We start from the raw sequence: 22,410 nt of genomic DNA on the forward strand, positions 1-22,410 counted from the left end.
TTCTGAAAAGGGGAACTACTGGAACAGTAAAAGCAGAAAAAGAACAAAACTTTCAATCTAGACACAATCTGAATTCAAGAGAAAGAAACTAAAGAAAATCATGATCCTCTCCAGAGCGTGAGAGATAGAAAAAAAAAAGGGGGGGGATTCCAAGGGAAAAGGGGCCTTTGTAAAATCTCTCATGATTCGTTAAATTAATTAACTCATCGAGTATGATTTTACAGAGGTTTCCAAACATATATAAAATAGAATTTTGTGGTAATTAAATAAATGTAATAAATGTCACGATTGGTGCATATTTTTATGTTCACAAGAACATAAAAATATGCACCCACAATATAGACACGGAAGAGGAGGGAGCCAAAGTGACGTCATCATGCTGGCAGGTAATCCTGTAAACTATAACGTAGTAACAAAGAATTAGAGAAGATATAAAAGAGGGCTGAGGCAGACTAAGGTGGTTCTCGATTTTTACGCACTAAGTTTTTTCTTCTTTCTCGGAGGACAGAGTTCCAAGTGTGGAGGCAAGGTCATTTTCGATGGAACTCCTGTTTGGATGCATGGACATGCTAGGAGAGTGCTACTACTCGCAATCATAATGGAGACTTTGGCGGTTCCTTTCCAGTTACCGACAGGAAATTGCAGCAGCAGTACCGATGGAAGAATCACTCCGGCAATTCCCAGAGTGAGAACCGCCACATCGTCCAAGCAATGATCGTAACCTATGATGAAAATGTTACTGAGGCTTTGTGCAATTGACTGAACGGTGTATGTTAAAGGCTACTGTAAGTAAGCACATTTTGTTAATGTTTTGGAAAGGTACAATTGAAATTAGTGTGTGTGTAATGAGGGTACTTACAGATGTTCCTTATTGAAATGTGAAATGGTTACAATAGGTTAAATAGATTGTAAACTTGTGCATTTATGGATGGAATTAAGTTAAGATGTAACTTAGGGAATAACTATTTGCTTATTATAGATAGGTTAGCATTATGATTGGGAATATATAATTGTTATGTTCAAAAAATACTGAATTGTATATTATACCTACTGTGTACTTGAACAGGATGAGAGAGAATTCTCCTCCCCTTAGATGTGTGTATTGTACTTTCTAACTAGCTTAAAATAAAATGTTTTGTTTGTTTAACTACCTTGCTTGATCAATTGCCAATGCACTATCTCTAAAAAACTGCATGCACTTGAGATTGAGAAATCACCATGACTTGCTATAGAAAATTATGTGTATTAACTACGATCATGCCTGCGCTCCTTACCTTAATTCTCAAACTTCATAAATTTCAATTAGAATGGTGCAGTTGTTAACAAAAAATAAATTTTTCTGATTGATTAGTGTGAGAACTGGTAACCTGTATATAGTAGATAACTTAAAGTCTGTTTAGTAGCAGTGGAAACAGGGAATAAGATCAAGTAGGATTAACAGTGAGATATAAGTTAAGCAGATTAAAATTAAATTAAGAGTAAAGTAGCATAGAATTAGCAAAGACAGAGTGTTGGGAGCACAGCACATATAAGGTTAATAAAGGTGCGGTTGAATTCGAGATATAAGACAATGAGGAAGTAAAATTTTACAATGGCACAGATGATGCCCCTAGAATATAACAACTCAATCAATGTAACAAACTCAGATCCCTCATTTCTAATAGTCCTTACATTAGCATACAAATGTAACGATCTCCCTGTCTTTGAGGCCATCCCACCAATGGCATACTCACTACTGGTCTACCACACCCCTCTCTCTCTCTCTCTCTCTCTATGATCTAACCACTCCTGTTTCCCTGATCCTGACTCTGATTGGCAATCATATCTATCTCAATCCCACCTTCATTCATTCCATTACTTTGTCCTGCTGTAATCACATCTTCAACCTTGTATCCATCTTCCTCCTGCCCTTCCATAACCTGCCTTGAAATCTCTCTTTGATCATTAGCTACACTAATTTCATCTTGATTCTGTGCCTTCTCGGTAAACAACACTTTTTCTAAATTGTTATGGTATAGTTCCAGTGAAAACCTTAAACCATCCCAACTTCCCTTCAAATTCACTCCATAGAATCACAAACACCTTTGCTATACAAACTTAGCCAACTTGCCATTCATTATCTCTGCTTTCTTCTCAACTCACTATTATGGTCCTTACCGCAGGGTGTCTGTCTTTGCTGTCTGCCTGAAATCAATACATACAAAAAGACTCCAACACCAACCAATGCCAAAAAAGTATGTCATTAACAAAGTAAAAAAGGCCTGTAATAAAAGTCATATTTATTCTAATAAGCAACTCCAAAAAAACAAAACAGGCTTAATTAGTAGTACATATATACATTGCAAATGGTTATAACTGTCTGCATAATTTTAAATAGAAATGCTTTCTCAAATTTCTTAATAGGAATATAGATAACAAGAAAAAAAATATGACAAGACCACAGCTATGACTTTATATATGTATGTATGTGTGTATATATAGAGTGAGAGAGAGAGAAGATTTGAAATCAATCCTCTTCTGGATAGTATCAAACTTATATAATGAATTCTAATTCTAAAGATACAAATCACAAAAACTTTTAATTATTAGAATAAATAAACTGTCCGGCTGGCTGGCTTATTGTTAGTATTTAGCAGATTTGCTTTCCAACCATCAGGCTGCTGGTTCAAATCCCGTCATGGACATGGATATTTTGTGAATGTTTTTAAATGGAGATGAATTTCATTGTTCAGTTCACGTGAGATTCATTGCCCTACTTATTGGCGACCTGAAATGGCTTGAAAGAGTTCCACATTTGGTCTCTAAAGCAGGATTTACAGTTTATGTAAAAACATAAATAAAAATACAAACAAAAAAAAATAGAAAAATTATATAAAATCAATAAAAACAAAATAAATTCTAGCTTATCTGATGAACTCATATAAACTTACTAATGTATATAGTAAGTTTATAACCTTTCACGAGTGAGAGTCACAAAAAAAATTATCACACACACTGTAATGGAAAAATGACATAAAACAAAATAAAGTTAACATTAAATACCATGTCAGGATCATTCCAATGTCCTGGTCCAGCATGAGGCACCATTACTTCTTGATTGTCTCCATAAAAGTCTACAATTTTAAGAATACTCTCCCAGGAATCTTGGATATCATCATAATTCCGCCACAGATTGCAATGATCAGCAATAAGAGTATAATTAGGCTAAAAAATAATAATAATAAATAAAATAGTTTGAAATATATTGGGTGCAAGAATACCAAATGTTTCATAGATGTGGGATTGTGCAGAGTGTAAAATAAGTATTTTTACCTCAGAAATCTATTTTCTTGGATTCCTTTTATGAATTCTATAAAAATTTCATGCATACAACTAAGAAACACTTTGGAATATTTTACGTAAATCATAATCATAATCAAATTCCTGACATGTACCCTCAAGGAGTGAAGTGGGGGTACAGGATATTACATTAGCACTACATGAAAGAGTTACATCATTACTAACTTCCTATGAACAATTTTCATTCTAATTAATCTGCTATCTATCAAGATTCCAATATTATCAATCTTATATTTTTGTTTTCTAAGACACTTTTTACTGTATAAATAAATCCACCTATACTTTGGACTTCTTCTGGGTCTTTTTCCTGCCAGCCTGATAAAGAGATCCTTTGCTAATCTTTCCACTCCCATTCTGTTTAAGTGACCATACTACTTAAGATTAGCTCTACTAACACATTCCTGAATGTTAACAATGGCAAGTTCTTTCCTAATATTATTATTATTATCCAGATACTATTGTCCTGGTCCAGCATGAGGTCTGCCAAGTGGTTAGCATACCTGTTCTCCAACCAACAGGTCCAGGTTTGAATCCCACTCTGAGCTTAAATATTTGTAATTGTCTTTAGATGGGAGATGAATTTCATCACCTGGTGTGAGACTACTGCCACACTTATTGAAGGCCTGAAGTGGCTTGAAAAAGTTCCATGTTTCGTCTCTAGAGCAGGGTTTCCAGACTTTGTAAAAATAAATTATAAAAAAAAATATATATATATATAATGGATAAAAATAGCAAAAAAAAAAAGGGGGGGGGGGTTTCCAGAATACGTAAGAATAAATTACAAAAAAAAAAATTATATATATATATTCATTTTAATATAAACTGACTAAAAATCCAAGAATTTATAACAAATTGAGATTTATTTGAAAACACAACATTTTCGTCGGGATTGACTTCATCAGGCGTTAAGAACATAGAAAGCTATTAAAAGACATTGAAACACTCTAAAGCTATACAATTATAAAGCCATAATATTCGACTGTAAATTACAGTTATCATGAACTTGAGCTATAGTCCGTGTTAAAGTTCTATTGTTGTACACTTGTGCGTGTGTGGAACCACGCGATCTCCAGTATCTGATAATAGAGCTGAAAGAGTCAGGCAAATTATAGCTGAGATTACAGTTCATATGAAGAGGATCCAAGGTGATTTCTTTTGACTTGACAATGCGGCGTTCTACCTCATCATGGCAAATGCGTAGTTTTGAAGTTGTTGTCCAATTTACTTCATGTTGGCGGCTTTCGTTGTTCATGTTTATTGAAGGATATAGCCTGAGGGGACAATAGCTCTGGTTCTCTTGTAAGCAATGGCTCTCTGGTGTTCCTCAAGATGTAGGAGGATAGATTTCTCCGTTTGGCCATAGTAAGGTTTTTACGCACTCACATGTGACTTTGTATATACCTGGGAGGTTGTGAGATTGTTTGTAGTTGCTGAAACTTGATCTTATTTTTGGAAGAGTCGAGAAGCACGTTTGTATGTTAAATTTCTTTAAGATTCTACTCAGTGTTTTGGATAGTGTGCTGATATATGGCAAGGAGATATAACCTTTGGAGTCGTCCTGTGTCTCTACGTTGACGGTGGGATAATTGTTTGTTGATACTTTTTAAAGAGTAGCCATTGCTTTTAAAGGTCCATTTAAGATGTTGTAGTTCTTTTTTTTTTTTTTTTTTAGTTCTTCATCTGACAATACAGATCTTGCACGATTCGCAAGAGTTGATATAATACCCAACTTTTGCGCTGGATGGTGATGTGAGGACGCATGCAAATATCTATCCGTGTGTGTTGGCTTTCTAAATATAGAGACTTTTATTGATTCAGGCGTCTTGGTGAGTTTAACATCTAGGAAACAGAGGGAACTATTTTCTTCAATCTCCATGGTCAATTTGATATCAATATGATGGTGGTTCTCAACCACCATCAATATGATGGTGGTTGAGAAACCTGTGAAGATTCTCAATGCCATGCTCCCATATGAGGAATATATCGTCCATATATCAAAGCCAAATTCTTGGTTTTAAACTAAAAGAGGAGATTGCCTTTTGTTCAACATCCTCAAAAAAAATATTGGCATATATAGGAGAGAGGGGAGCTTCCCATAGCTAATCCTTTGACCTGTTTATAAAGTTTACCTTTGAATTCAAAATAGCCAGAGTTTACACAGTGAGACAGTGGAGAGAACATTTTATTTGAAATCTTGTTCTTTAAAATATGGAGGACTTCTTGTGTCGGAATATTGGTAAAGAGTGCTACCACGTCAAAGCTCACCATGATGTCAGAAGATTTGAGTTTTAAGTCCTTGATTTTAGAGACAAAATCTGTTGAGTTTTTAATATAAGAAGATTTTCCAACATAAGCTTTTAATGATGATGCCGGATATTTAGATAACCTGTAGGTGGGTGAGTCAATGCTGTCTACTATAGGTCTCAGCGGATAGTTTTCTTTATGTACCTTAGGGAGACCATATAGTCTTGGAATGAGTGGGTGTAAAGAACGGATGGAAAGCAGTGTATTTCGTGGAATTTCTGTGGTCTTTTGTAGGAGATTATTGGTTCTATTGTGTATTTCTCTTGTTGGATCCCTCTCAATTTCCAAATAACTATCTGACTCTAACAATGTTAAGATTTTTTCTCGGTAGTCTATTTTATCTAGAACTACAGTTGCATTCCCCTTATCAGCTTTTAAGATGACAATGTCTTTGTTAATTCTTAGATTTTTAATTGCAAGTCTCTCATCTTATATATATATATATATATAAAATTGATAAAAATAACAAAAAAAATTCTTAGCTCACTCACAGTACAATATGTACCAAAGGTTTATCATAACCTTTTGTGGATGAGACCCATGCATAAAATCTTCATTTCATTTTTAAAATTTTAATTAAAATATTAATTTTTTCTTAAATTTGTAATCTTTCTCAGAACTCTCATATCTGTAGTCTTTGATCAAGTATTTCATTTATAACCAGCTCTCAGATCCAAAAGTTAAAGCTGATCTGAACACTGTCTTATATTATAGCTAGTTTAGTGTTTTGACTATTTTTCGCTCTTATTCCATATAAATTTATTCAGATGACTTCCTATATACTAATTTCTGCCTTCCTACCATACCAGCTTTACTAATTCTGTTGTCTATTTCCATATTATTATTATCCCAAGACCCCATGGAGTCAAAGACTAATATAGGGATATTTCCATATTTAATTTTCCACCATCCCTAAAAATTGTGCCTAAATTGGCACAATTTAGGTGCTGACTTGTTCTATAAGTTCTCCATTCAGAATGCAATTGATGTTTTCAATGTTTCTGCCTATTTTCAGTGTCTTTGTTTTTTTTTTTAATTTTTTAATGCTGATTTTCATACCAACTTTATTACAGCAGTTTTCAATTTAGTCATGGAATACTACAGACTTCTGAATTTATTTAGAAGTTTAACATCATTTACATAAAGTAGAAAACTCAGATTACATCTAAAAATTTTGGTTTAATACCACTTTCCTTTATAATATAATCCATACAGATGATGAATACCAGTGGAGATAATGTACGTCCTTGTCTCACACCTAATGTACAATCCTTCTACCATTTCTGATTTAGCATCAAAACATGTTCCTGTACCTCCTTCAATTATAATTATTGATGTGCAACTCAAATATACACTAAGTATTGCTTGATAGAATGTCCCATTTAGAGCAAATAACTAATATTTTGAACAGCTTTTTTTTTTTTTTTGGCACCCTGTCATATGCTTTTCTAGATCTGTGAAATTTAAATACAGATCCTTGTAATATTCCCATGATGTCTCAACTATTTACCTTAAAATGAAAATCTGGTCATGACAACTTAAATTTGCTCTGTATCTAGCAAGTTCTTCACCAAGAATTTCTTCCACAATTTTTCAAGTATGCTTGCATAAATCTTACCAGAACACTCAATAGGGAAATATCTCTGTAATTCTCACATTCAATTTTATTTCCCATTTATTTCTAGATGGGTACAATAAGAGCTCTACTCCAATCATCTGTGGACAGGCCTTCTGAATTATGCAGTGCAGCCAAAATATAACTTTTATACCTCCATATTTGAGTATTTCTGGTCGACAATTTACTGATTTATTGACCAGATATTTCTTTCTTTTCAATATGAAATTCAGTGTTCTCCTGCTCAAAACTAAATGGTGTGACCACTTCCCATTTCAAATCCATTATATACTCTTGTTTCCTGAAATGGTGGGGAAAATAGTGCTATGTTATCAAGAATAACATAAGCAATGAGAATTTTCTTATTTCTTGCATCTTCTTTCAACGTGAATTTGTGCACATTTTTATATTGGAAGTGTTAATAATCTTGAATTATTTTAAATCTAAGTGGTATACTTAGATTTTGTAGAAGCCTTTGATAGGTTGCTACACAACAAGCTGTTAAATAAATTGAAATGGATGGGACTGGATAACAGACTTCTGAGTTGGATCAGTGACTGGCTCTCAGATAGGTATCAGAAAGTTTATATATGGGAGTGCAGAATCCCAAAAGAGGAAGGTCACTATTTGTGTGCTGCAGGGGTCAGTTTTGGGACCACTGGTGTTCAATTTTTATATTAATGATATTGGGATGGGTTTAACTGGTAATATGCAGCTATGTGGAGATGATGCTAAACTGGGAAGAGTGATGAGGAATCAAGCAGATGTTGTGGGCTTACAGGAGGACTTGAACAGATTGCATGAATGGGCAGGTGAATGGAACTATCAGTTTAATGTTGCAAAGTGTAAGGTTTTGAAATTTGGTAAGCAATGATGGGATGCAAAGTACACTTGGTGGGGAAACTTTAAAGGAGATAGAGGAGATGAGAAATCTGGGAGTGATGGCAGACAAGGACCTGAAATTCAGGAACCATATTGCACAAGTCTTGAAGATGTTACGTTGGAAAATGCAATGATGCAGAGGACCTGACATGCAGAAATAAAGAGGTTATCATGGCATTGTATAAAGCCTTGATCAGGCCTCATATGGATTGTTGTGGACAGATTTGGTCACCAGGTTTTCATGGTGATGAGGATATGTTAGATAGGATTCAAAGAAGATTCACCAAGGTAGGGAAACTTCAGTGGTCTTTGGAACGTGGAGTATGAAGACAGATCAACAGAATGTAAAATGCACAGCCTTATTATTATTATTATTATGTGACACCTCAGGGACGCCAAAGACTCATCGAGGGAGAGTGTGCCAACAGCATCGAATGATTGTTCTCCTTCCAACTACTAACCGCGATCAAACTTGCTTAACTTTTTGCGAGCCATTAGTAGTAGAGGCTCTACCAATCGACCAACCTTTGCTGGCAAAAAAACTCATCAACGGTACCCAGTGTTCCTTGTGAATAGGAAGAGGGAGGAGGGTGGGTGGGGATATGTTTGAGACATATAAGTTAGTCAGAGGTTGTTATTAGGTTGATATAGAAGAGATTTTTCATAGAATGGGAGAAGGGATAGAGGTAGAACAAGTATCTATCCCTGGAAACTGTATAAGGAGGGTGTGAACAGAGGAATAAGGAGAAGGTTCTTTACATGGAGAGTGGGTGGTTAGTGGAATGTATTGCCTGAGTGTGTTGTGAATGTAGACACAGTTTAAGGCACTGATGACTTTTGTGTGTGATAATGTGTACCTCTTACGATGTATCTCTGACTCCATGGAGGTCAGATGTTAATAATAATTATAATAATAATTTTCAGCAGAAGTGTACACAGGCATTTTTTCTGCTGAAAACCTGAGCCCATGAAGAGACATGATCACTTAATTGTTTAAGTTGTCTTTCAGTTATCCTCATGTTACAAAAGTGACAGTAGATAGTGAAATGTTCAACACATATAGAGCATTGCCTACAGTAGGAGGAAGCTGTTCAGTGACTGAATTAACTTTGACAGCAAAGACTGTCACACTTAAAACAGAACCTTGGGAAAACACTCCCTTCTTAATGATATGGCTGCGATAGCGTACTTTCCATTCAGACTTTGGAAGACTCAGCTAGACAGAAAGTTTTTAATAAATACAGGAAGGTGCCCTCTGAGACCTACATTATAGAGATCTTTTAATATACCATATCTCCAAGTGTCACAAGCTTTTTTCATGTCAAAGAACTCTGAAGCCAGATGTTCAATTTTCTGGAATGCATCTCTAATATGTTGCAAAACAGATCAAATGGTCCAATGTTGAACAATGTCTATGAAAGTGTCACATTGTGTGCTAGAGAGAAGATCATTGCTTTATAAAGTTCAGAAAAGTCAGACATTAAATATTTTCTCCACTATCAAAGAGGCAGCTGGTAAAAGTGATAGGTCAGTAATTGTTTGTGTTGGATCCTTTCCTGGTTTTGGGATGGCAATGACAATTGACTTATGCCAAGAATCTGGAAAATTCTTCATCTGAAAATATTCTGTTGTATAGTAAGAAAAGGAGATCCATAGAAGATGTTTTATAATCTCATAATAGATGAGTTCTTTATAGTTCCTCCTTAACAAGTAGCTGATTGTATGGATCTAACCCACTGGTAGAAAAGTTTAGCTACTATTTCTCTTGTTCTTTAAATATCACTAATTTAACCTTATGGGTACTAAATGAGTAAACATTATGGGTGACTTTAATTGTCCAAACATTGATTGGGTAGAAGAGAAATCTCATGATAAGAATGAAGAGGAATTTATTGAATTGTTGCAAGACAACTTTCTCAAGCAGCATGTGAAAGAAGGAACTCAAGGTCAAAGAGTGTTAGATTTGTTCATAGCATCAGAAGGGAAGATGATGTAGAAAGAATATTGTTAGAATAAGAGTGAGAGGAGTTATGAAATATATAAGGTAGACAGAAAAGTAGCAAGTATTGTGCAGAAAGCTAAATCCGAGTACGAAAAGAAATTGTCTATGAAGGCTAAAGGAATCCAAACGAATTTTATCATTATGCCGCAATCAAAAGAAAGAATGAATGTGGAAGAACAACTTTACTGAATACAGATGGTACTCTAGTGTCGGAAGCTGATGAGCTTGTTCAATTAACGAGTGCTCACTTTGCTAAGATATATCAACTAGGTGTATGTAATTACATTGGATGAAGAGTTAGAGGTGCATGGGAATGAGGATGAAGATCTGTTGCATAACTTGGATAATAATTTTTCATTACAGACAGATGGAATATCAGCATATTTGCTAAAGGAATGTTCAGTCAAATCGGCTAGTCCTTTCCCATGTTTGTATAACTTGAGTCTCAGCTCAGGAATGATACCACAGGAATGGAAGGAATGTATGATACTTCCATTGTACAAGAGTGGTGCAAAAATTGATGTGTCTAACTACCAACCTATCAGCATTTCTGGTGTGGTGGTGAAGGTTTTAGAAAAGTTGGTAAGAACTCGCATACAGAAATAGGTAGACAAACAAGCTATATTCTGTGAGGAGCAGCACAGGTTTTCTAAAGTAAGGTCATGTTTTAGCAATTTGCTGATGTTTTATGGCTGAGTTGGATAAAGGAAAAGGATATAGTATGATAATATTGGATTTAGCTAATGCATGTGATAGGATACCACATGAAAGCTGTTGCATAAACTGGAGAATATGGGATTGGAATATAAACTCTTGACTTGGATAAGTGGATGGTCAACAGACAGATACCAAAAAGTGGTATACAGCAGATGTGAATCTACCAGATTTAAGGTGACCAGTGGTGTATCACAGGGTTCAATTTTTGGGCCACTGTTGTTCAATCTATATATTAATGACATTAGGAAGAGTCTAGCAGGAGTTGCTGATGATGCAAAGATTAGCAGGGTAATCATGTATGCTACTGATATCCAGCACTTATAGAATGATTTTGAATAGGATGGAAATTAGGGTAAACGAAAATGGTTATCAGTTTAATATTAGTAAGTGTAAAGTTATGCACTTTGGCATGATGTGATTTCCATCAGTGGGATTTATGCTACAAGAACTGATGAGGCTAGGGATCTTGGCATAATAGCGGATAGGAATTTGAAGTTCTGAGGTCACATAGCAAAAGTTTCAAATACAACTCAGAAGATAACTGTAATGTTGAAGCAAACTTTGACATGTAAGGAAAAAGAAGTCATTCCGCCTCTTTATAAAAGCTTGATAAGACGACATTAATGTTTGTTAATTATTGAGGTTGTTAATAGGTTTTGTAGAGAATTTTGTGTACAACAATTAATGAAGGCAAAAATGGTATAAGAACAACCTGATGCATGACAAAAATTAAGCGTGTGGATTTTACTAAGATGGTTCATTGTTGGGAGTGTACTATGTATGTGTGGGAAAATGTTACAGAAGTGTTTGTTGAGAGATTAAACAAAAGAAGTGAGAGTATTACAAAGATGATTTTATAACATCCATGACCACGAAGTGAAGAATACCAGTTGAAGAGCAGTGATGGGTGTAAGACTGAGATGATAGTGAGAAGAGTGAGAGTGACAATGAGTATGGAGAATGTGATAATGAGTATGGAGAATGTGATAATGAATATGGAAATGATTGAAAAAAAAGGAAAAAGAGAGCATAAATGTGGAAGTAGAAATGAGCTTGACTGATTTTGCAAGAGATAGCATGAATGAGAATGGAAGAAAGCCATAGAGAGCAATAGTGAGAATGATTACTAGAGATTAGTGAGAAAGAATTGAAGAATGAAATGATTAAGATAAGAAATGAGATAAGACATACAAAATGAAATTAGAAGAAAGTAGAAACTGGAAGAGTGCAAAAGAATAAAATGAAAGATACTGGAGAAAAAAGGAGAGCATCTAGAATAGCACTATGATTCTATTATACAAGGTGTGGTGAATGAGAGGGTGTTCAGGGTTTGCTTTCCAGGAGGGAGGATGAAGAAGTGATTAAGGCACTGAATATGAGAAGTAAGTGTGCGAGGGAGTCAGTGGTTGTGGTTGGAATGAATGATTTGGTTTGGCACAGGGAGAACGTGAAGATGGATATCAGGAGATTGAGGAGAGTGAAAGACAAGAGTGTGGTAGGAAGGGTAGTCTGTGTGTTGTCCAGGTATAACAATGATAAGTTGTGGCAGAGAGAAAAGATCTTGAATGGAAAGTTAGCAGAAATATGTGAAAAGAAAGGAGCAGAGTTTGTGAATGTGTAGAATAAGGAATGAATGGAACTGTATAAGAGAGATGGACTGCATCTGATTTGTTTTGGAGGAAGTTATTTGGAAAGGCTGCTGCTGGAAGGAAGTGTAATCAGTGATGTGAACAAGGTATCAGTGGAAGTCAAAGACAATGTATATGAGCAGAAGAGTGGACTAGGTGAGAATGTGAATACAGGAGTGCAAGTTGAACAGGGAAATGGAAGGGGCTAACAAGTTGGTGTAAGAAGAGTGGATTCTGAAAGCAGTAACATAGGAATGGAACAGCCAGGAATACATGAGAGTATTTGAGTCTGGGGCAGAGCAAGGGGAGGAAAAGATAGCAGAAAGTGTGGAGAAGTCACAGATGAGGGGTAGCATGGGTATGATTGTTTATAGACCAAGAAATGAATTGTTGTGCTTATTTAAAAATGCTAGTAGTAGTAGTAGAAACAAGGGAGATGAAATTGTTGTATTGAGTTTATTTTCCAGAAACTAGTTGGAGTAAGTGAAACATCATTGGATGATAATGATATCTTCATGGGAATAGAAATGGAAGGATATGATCTTTTACAGGAGGATAGAAAGGGAAAATAGTTGAATTATGTCCAAACAAGTTTGAGATACAAGGAGGGAAAAAGTGGTAGTCGTTTTGGTGTGAGGTGGAGGTTGATGGAATGAGATGTCTGGTTGGATGTTGATACAGGCCAGGAAATGTGGAGGATGGAGACAAAGAAACATAATGCAACTTGGCTTAGTGAGCAAGTGAAGGTAGATCATTATGGGTGATTTCAGTTACAGCAATATTGAATGGAGTAAAGAAATGGCATCAGAGAATAAGGGGAATGAATTTTTTGAGTTCCTAAGGATAACAGTATTAGGCAGTATGTAACAGAGAGCAAATGAGAGTTAAGAGTCTTAGATCTGGTTATATCATCAGAAGATGTGATTGTAAATGGAATGTGTAATCTTTCCCTGGTTGGTGAGAGTAACGATGAAGTGATTACTTGGGTTATAACCAATCAATTGAGAACTTCTATGAAGAAGGGATATATGTGGGACTACAAGGCTGGAGATTATGATAAACTTAGGAGACATGTCAGAGATATAGCATGGAAAGAGGAGTTGAGTGGAAACTAGACAGATAAAGACATGGATAAAGAGCTATTAACAGCAGCAGTGTCTGAGAGTGTTCCAAAGGTGAAAAAAAAAGGCTAAATAAGATAGGCATGGAATGAATGAATAAAGAGATATGAAGCATGAAATCTGGAAGAGGAAGGCACTGTGGAGGCAATACAAGATGAATGTTGGTAATAATCAGTTGCATGAAGAGTACAAAGAGCAGGCCAAGAAGGTGACTAATTGGTAGACAGCAAAAGTGCAGTATGGAAAGGAATTAGTCAAGCTAAGAAAAATCCTAGCAAGTTCTTTTGATATATGGCAAGTAGAAGAGAAAATGACTATGGAAGAATGATGCTAGTTAATGACACTGTAGATTGGTAACCAATGCAGAGGATACAGCTGAAGTATTCAAGAAGTAGTTTGTCAGTGCATTTCATGTTTATGAAGGTAACATCATGAGAAGCTAGAGTCTACAGGGTATGGTGGAGGTGGGACTGATTGAATGAGCAGCGGGTATGTGAGGAATTAAGTAAACTTGATGTTAATAAGACTGTAGTAGGCAATAGGTATTTATTCACAATAGACAGTAGGCTATTGACAATGCATCACTGCATGTCTTGAAAGAATGCTCTAGAGCAGTGGTCGGCAACCTTTTTAATATGAAGGGCGCAATACTGCAGCTTTCATATTAAAAAGGTTGATTCACATTGATTTAAATAATTAAACTTAAAATTACAATTGGCATGAATGGTTTTGAAATGTCTTTCTATATTATTTTTTTTAGAAATAGTCATACTATTATTGCATAGTAAACAAATACATTTGCCATTATGATTGATAAAGCAAGGTGCTCGCATCTGATCTGACAGATACATGCTAATTGTTAACATGAATATTCTTTTTGTATTCATTTTTTATTTTTAAGGGTATTTTTTATTCATTCATATGCGACAAAAATATGTTGTTAAAGCGAGGTAAATAAAATGATGTTAAAATTTGAAATCTCGTTTTTCTTAAAAACTAATCATAGAATTTCTAAGCCTGAAATGAGAGAAAAAAATGGCTGTGTCATGAGCCCTCCATAATTTTCAAATTTTATATTGCACTCTTCATAAAAGGTTGCTGACCTCTACAAGATGTGCTTTACATTTATGGAAAATACTAAGGAAAGAGGTCTGGAGCTCGCTCCACCTTTACTACGAGTTGCCCATAAGGTACTACTTATGCTTGCATCCGCCAAAACTTTTAGTTTCTATATATTCGCCACGAAACTCTTGTAGTTTCTATATTCGACTATGAAATAATGTTGGATTCAATATTCACTTAATTTGTACCATCATGTATTATATTTGCAGTGTTTTTTCTTTATGTTTTCTTGCATTTTAGAACATGCTGAATGTATTTCTCAAATATACTGCAATCTATGCTGCGAGCTCCAAAGCAGTTTACAATAATTTCTCTGAGGGTGCACTAAAAATTCACTGTGGGTGCCATGGCGCCCGCGAGCACTGCATTGCTGGCCTCTGCTCCAGAGAATTAATGGCACCTTTTTAAGGCACACCTGTATAACATGAATCTTGCAACAGGGTGAGTCCAAAGGAATGGAAGGTGAGAAAATTTGTTCTACTACAAAGAGGTGATAAGACTGAGGTTATAAATCATTGCCACCCTGCTAAACTAGCAAATCTGGATTTGACTTCTTTTCAGGAGAGCAAAAAAGTTTCATTCTTGAATTAAAAATCACTATCTTCAAGTTTTGGAATTTATTGCTGCAGTTATTACCACTTTAGCATTCCTTTTAACTTATTGAGATAAATTTTTATAGATAATTAATAGATAAACATGCATTTTTGAAAATTATGGAGACAACTACCGTGTTTGAATAAAAACTTTAGTTTAATATAACTAAAATCCTTTTAATCCAGGTAATAGATAAACAACTGTTTAATGTGAAAAATGCATTTTTTCACATTCACTAATTTAGCATGGTGGTGACAAAATTATAGGCCAAGCCAATCTGTGTGTCTGGAGTTGTTAAGTGTTAGAGAAGTTGTGGTGAAATACAATTCAGAAATGGGTTGATATGACTCTGTAGGCACAAAGTAGTTTTGTTGTCCATTTCTCCATTTTGAAATTTGTCCACATAACTCTACTTGAAATTGCCTTCCAATTAAAATTTTATCTTTATTTGTTGTTGAATGCTATAGCTATTCCTTTTTCTTGATGATTACTGCCCAAATATAATATTCTATATTTATTATTTAGTAAGCTCTTACTTGTTTTAGTCTTCTTTGTCTCGATAATGTCAATTACATCCACATGATACTTTTCTAGGTCTGTAAGTTTGATTCTATTTTTATTGATACTGCATATGTTTATGGTTGCTATCTTCAGTTCTTCTGACGTTAAATTTGTTCTTTTTCCAAATGTTGAGTTCAAGTTTCTTCCAGAAGTTGATTTTCACTGTCTGCCTTGATTCCTGAAAAAAACAGCATCAGCCTTGTTTAATTCAGCAATTGTGGCTGCTGTTGACTGGACAATATAATCTGTGGCATGCATGCTTCATTGCTCCATTGCTAGGTGTTTGACTGACTGCTTCAACATTAAATGCATGATTGGCAAAAGTATTCCTGTCAGCCTGGTCCATTTTCTACATGGACCAGGCTGACAATTAATTAGTAGAACATTCTTTCTGTGAAGAGCTAGTGCAAATAACAGAAAAATTATCACTAGCATAGATGTCCTTTTTGACATTCCAAGTGAGCAGTGGCAAAATGGCAATGGAACAGACTGTAAGATCTATTGCAGAATATAAGTGGGCAGGCATATGGAAGAAGGAATTGACTCTATTATTAAGATGGCTGAAGTCATGATTGTCAAGCATACACTAAATGATATGACCTTGTCCATTCATGTTGGCACTATGCCACATATGTAATGTCCATTAAAGTCACCTATGAGAAGCATGGGCTGAGGCAGTTGCAATATAAGTTTAATTTCAGTCTCATCAACCAACCAGCTCCAGTTATGTTCTTACAAACAACAGTAAAATGTCTTAAGGTTGGATCCTCACTGTGTTTTAAATATGTTTCCTGCAGACATAAAGGTTCTGCTACAGGTTTATGTTTCTGCAGCAGGTTATGTTTCTGCAAAAATATTGATGATATCATCAATATTTTTGCAAAATCCATGACAGATCCATTGCAGAAATTTTCCTATTTGTTTGGCATTGTAGATATGTCTGATTTCTGAGTTGTAGGACTTATTTTTGTCAGGCTTATATTTATCTATTGATTTATAGAAGTGAGGACCACTGTCCATCTCTTCTTTTGGAAAAATGTTTAATACATCATCTGACATATCAGGATACAGAAGTATTCATTTTTTCTATTGGAGTGTCTGGTGGTTTATCTTTAGGTAAGATCCTTCTCATAATTTTCTTAACAAGTGGGTTCTTATCCAATGAGAACATTTTTGGCATTGTTTCAGGAGTGAGCTCGTAGGTGGTGCAACTGATGCACTCTACAGATACACACTCACAGTTATAAAGTTCAGGTATGGGGAAATTATTTGATGGTGAATTAGACATATGGGTTTGAGTTGCTATTGATATTTTCTTAACTGTCGCCATCTCAGCATATTTTCTTAACTTAACTGTAAGAGGATTTCAGGATGGGCGTGGTGGTGACTAGCTTCCTCTCTGCATATTTGGTTGTTTTTATCTTTTGTATTTCTTTTTCATCTTTCCATCTCTGACATGCACAGGAGTAGGCTAGATGATCTCCCTGACAATTAACAGATTAGGTACGTACAGCCTATTAGGCTATACGTTCCTAATCCACTTAGCGATTTATGAGGTGTTATTATATGTCCACAGTTCATAGAACCAGGGCTGGCAGATTGCCAAGAATAGTCAATTAATGTTAAAAGGGAGAAAGAAATAAAGGATCTTTTCTCTCCCTTATCACTTACTTTTGCTTCTATATTTTTGCATTCTTTCACTCCCTCAGTCTCACTAGCATTCATTTCCATTTTTGTTTCTTTCATTAATGCTATCTTTCATTTCTTCAGTCTGTTTTGCATTCTTAACTCATAGCCTAAAAAAATATCACACTTCCTACAAATACTTTCTTCATCTCCTGTTTAGTCTCTCCACAAACACATCTCTCACATTTAGCCATGCATACATATTACACTCACACCATTAAACCTTTTCTAAAAAGTCTACATCTTTAACAGCACTTGGTTTTCGCACCATTCAACTACTTGAATCCTTACGGTTGACCCTCATTATTATGCCATTGTGTTCTGTTCAAAGTAAGCAAGATTCAAAATTTCAATTAATAAAATTAGTAACAATTCCCCAAGCCAAAAAATCATGCACACATGCTAAATTATCAAAAATAAATAATATTATACTAAAATTCAAGCAATATTGCCAATTATTATGCAAAATAGCACATCTTTTCCCAGAGCTCTTTTCTAACACTCACGCACAACAAATGCAATCTTCATATGGATCATGAGTTAAGAAATGGACAAAAGTATTATTCCAGTAGCAATATAAGCCAAGTCCTTCAGACTCATCTTTGACAGACAGCTCACATTTCTTGCACTCATTCATCCACTTAGGGGAAAGTGCAAGAGAGCACTGAATCGCCTTTGAACCCTATCTTCAAATGGCGTATGGATTGATCTTCATTGCTTCACCTTTTACATGCACTTCTATGTTCAGAGCTGGATTATAGGTCCCAAGTCTAGTTCTACAAGGCAAAGTACCCTGAGATGGGTGAATCCGATTAATCATTGGGAATTATGGATAGCTACTGGTGCTTTTTTGCACATCGACCATTCAAAGTCTTTATGTTAAGGTGAATGAACCTGCTCTATTAATTAGATGGAAACAGTTATAGTCTCTTCCAGAGCATCCTACACGAACTAGTACCTTTTCTCTGCTTTGGGAGGGAGGCTCAATATCACACACACACATCAGATTGCAATATGCCCTTTATGCAAGTTATTGGCATGAATCTTGATAACATTACCTGCACCAAACATAACAGAATTCTTCCATGGCCAGTTTGAGCTCCAGCATGTAAACTCCCACTCTGTCAATTTAAGGAAATCTGACACTCCATCATCCATCTATATTCTGTTATTTAATGTGCACAGAGCAGAGCACTCCAATTTCCTTCCCATCTATACTGCTGTTGGTTAAAGATCTGAGATCTTGGTAGGGTGTGCCTATATTTCCTGACTTTATCAGATGCCAGTTCATTGCAGTAATTATACAGCAGAGTTGCATGCAGCACAAGCGGCTTGTGCTTTGTGCATATAAAAGAAACCATAAAAGTGCAATTTATACAGACTCACTGAGTTCCTTACAGGCAAATCCGTTTCCTCTGTGAACAATGTAACATGCATCTCACCATTTGTCACATTCTGGTGGAGTGCCAGCACTTCATTTGAGAAAGGAATCAATTTTTTACTGCACTAGCTGAGCCATATATAATTTAGACAGAACTTATCAGACTCAGATAAAATGCATGAAGTTTTTAACTTTTTTAAAAGAATTCATTATGGAAAATTATGGAGACAACTACCATGTCAGAGCAAAACTTTAGTTTAATATAAACCAAAATGAACACTCAACGTTTCGACCTTCATATCAAGGTCATTATCTGGAGCATATACATATATACAGAGAAACAAGTTGCACTACAAATCTATATTGTTTGCTAAAGTTACTGACCAACCGTTACAACAATTATTGGCCTGACCTTTGGTGAGGGAAAAAAAAAAAAACCTTTATTATATCAAAGCTAGAGTCCTATTATTATTATTATTATCTATTAGATTATACAAAATTAAATTGGGCTGGAGAGCAACATGTTTATATATATATATTTCTTCTCTCCCGTAGTCCTAAATGGACCGTTGGGTCACTCATGGCTGGTAGGTGATATACTTTGTTAGCCTCCTCCAATCATCTCGGTTTCTTGTTCTTGATGTCAGTTGAGAAAGGGAGGAATCTGTCCATTTTTTGATGTTATCAGTCCATTTTAATCGAGGTCGGTCCCAACCCTTGATCCCGGATCAATTCCTTCTAATGGAATGCTTTGGAATGCCATTAGCCCTCTCCACATGTCTGAACCATTTCATCTGTCTTCTTCTGATGATTGTCAGAATATTTTCCCTTTTTCTCCCATCTATTGAATCAATCAGTTTTCGGACATTTTCATCGGCTTCATGAGCGGTATAAGGAATTCTCAAAAGTCTTCTGTAGGTTTTCATTTCAAAAGACAGGAGTCTCCTCTCATCTTCCCCTCAATAATATCCAGGCCTCATAACCATACAAGAGGATAGAATTCACCAAGGTGTCAATTAGTCTTAGTCTGGTTGTGATTGCTATTCTGTTATCTCCCCACAATGGTTTAAACTTCTGCAGGGACACAGTTGCCTTAGCAATTCGGTATTTAATGTTGGTTTTTGAGTGACCATCTTGACTCAACGTGCTTCCTTGATAAGTGAACTTGTTTATATTCTCAATTTTTTTATTGCCAATTTGTATCTTTAAGAATTCAATGTCTGATTTTGAGGTTATCATTGTTTTTGTTTTTTGTAGGTTTATGTATAATCCATATTTTTTAAATGTTCCGAAAACGCGGCTGTTATCTCTTGTAATTCTTCTTCACTTTCTGCCAGAAGATCGATATCGTCTGCAAAACATAAGTTATTCATTCTTAGTCTGCCAACTACTATTCCAGTGTCATATTCATGAAGAGCTTCATCTATGACATATTCCAGAAAGCAATTAAAAAGAAGAGGTGACATGACGCATCCCTGTCTTATCCCCTGTTCTGCCCGGAACAGTTCACTGCTGTAATTTTTAATTTCAATTCTCATATCAGATGAGGAATAAAAAGATTTAATAATCCTAATGATTTTGTTGTCAATACCATAATGTTCCAAAATTTTCCACAATGCCTCGTGCCATATTGAGTCAAAAGCTTTTTGAACTTCTAAAAAGTTGTGACAGATTATTTTGTTATGTTCTAGGTATTTTTCAGTATGTGTATTGTAAAAATATGGTCGATTGTACTTCTGGACACCTGCTTGTTCATCTGATAGTCTGCTTTCTATTTTCTTTTCAATTCTTGACAATAGGATTTTTAACAGAATTTTGCTTGGATGACTAATAAGGCGTACTGTTCTATAGTTGCTACATTTATTGCTGTTTCCCTTTTTAGGAATAGGCACGAGGACAGAAGCCTGCCAATCAGAAGGCCAAGTCTCTGTGTTCCATATGTCCTGGAATAAATTTAGCAAGGTGTCTATGATGATGTCACCTCCTTCACATATCAGTTCCATTGTAACACCATCAATTCCCGGTGATTTTCCTATTGTTGAGAAGCTAACTGCTGCAAAGACTTCTTCTTTTATAAATATCGGGTAATCTATTTCCTCCGAACCTCCTGGCAATATGCCGTCCAAAATATCATCAGTCAGTTGAGGGTCCTTTTGAAAAAGCTTGGTTATGTAACATTAACAACTATCAACTATTTTTTGGTTATTCGTGATAGGAGTTCCATCTTCCATACTCCAATTAATTGCAGTAAAAGGTTTGGTTAACTTATTGATAATTTGAAAAGCACTTTTAGGATTATTTTTATTTAAGTCCTCTTCTATATTTTTGCATTTATCTAGTATCCATAAGTTTCTAGCAGGTTTGATTTCTTTTTAAATAATCTTAGTAATATTTTTATACTGTTCTCTATTATCACTGCTATTAATATGAGATTTCAAATATCTTTTTTCATCACATAGGTCCAAAATATCCAAGAATTTCTTCAGCTCTCTCAGTTATCTTTTGTGAGAAGTATTTGGTTTTAGATTCGATATTATTATATTTCTTGAGCAAGCAAAGCTGGTATGGTGGGAAGTCAATTGAAGAAATTCATATGGAATAAGAGAGAAATTAGTCGGAACACTAAATTAGCTGAATACAAGACAGTGTTCAAACCAGTTTTAACTTATGGATCTGAGAGCTGGGTCAGAAGTAAAACACTTGACCAAAGACTAGAGATTGCAGATATGAGAGTCCTGAGAAAGATTAGAGGTGTGAACAGATGGTATCAATGGCAATATCATATTAAAAACAAGGATATTAGGAAAGAACTTGACATTGTCAGCATCCAGGAATGCGTTAGCAGAACTAATCTCAGGTGGTATCTCATCTTCCTTATACCCTCTTTTACCTTGCGGTGTCGAGGGTCCATTGATCATCGGACCTCACTCCGTTTACAGGATAAGGTGGTCAGCCTTATCCCCCGGTGTATCCTATGGCCTGTAGTGTTGAGTTCTCAAGGCCAGTTTGCCTGCTTTGCGGGATGAAAAATCCCAGAATAAACTGGGGGGGAAAAACCTGCTGTCCACGCCCAAGACTGGCTAACTTGGCTATGGCTGAGGAAGATCCTTCAGCTCCTCACGTCACCGACGGGAATCGAACCTAGGACACTCCTTCCCCAGGCATATGGTTGCGAAGCGCATAGCCACTAGGCTAACTGCACGGACAATCTCAGGTGGTATGGTCACTTAAATAGAATGGGAGTGAAAAGATTAGCAAAACAAGTGTTCTCTGCCAAGTTGGCAGAGAACGACCCACAGGAAGACCAAGATATAGGTGAATTGATACGGTACAAAGTGCCTTAGATGATAGAAATATAAGATCTGATAATGTTGGAGTCTTGACAAGTAACAGACTGATTTGGAGGAAAATTGTAGATAGGAAGTTAGTAATGATGTAATTTTTTCATGTAGTACTAT

At 35.6% G+C, this 22,410-nt stretch overlaps 1 protein-coding gene across 3 annotated transcripts in view; it reads right to left on the bottom strand.

Moving 5' to 3' along the window:
• LOC150105774 (alpha-N-acetylgalactosaminidase-like) overlaps positions 1-22,410 on the bottom strand; it is a 75,258-nt gene that overhangs the window by 13,232 nt on the left and 39,616 nt on the right. For all 3 annotated transcript variants that reach the window (XM_090393571.1, XM_090393573.1, XM_090393572.1), the window contains exon 6: positions 3,043-3,204. In XM_090393571.1, the coding sequence (XP_090249697.1) occupies positions 3,043-3,204 (162 nt within the window). The remainder of the gene's footprint in view (positions 1-3,042; positions 3,205-22,410) is intronic.

The sequence above is a fragment of the Typopeltis vanoorti genome, chromosome 6 (assembly GCF_054136105.1).
Source record: "Typopeltis vanoorti isolate ZY-2024b chromosome 6, IOZ_Tvanoo_1.0, whole genome shotgun sequence".
In the NCBI taxonomy this organism is placed as follows: domain Eukaryota; kingdom Metazoa; phylum Arthropoda; class Arachnida; order Uropygi; family Thelyphonidae; genus Typopeltis; species Typopeltis vanoorti.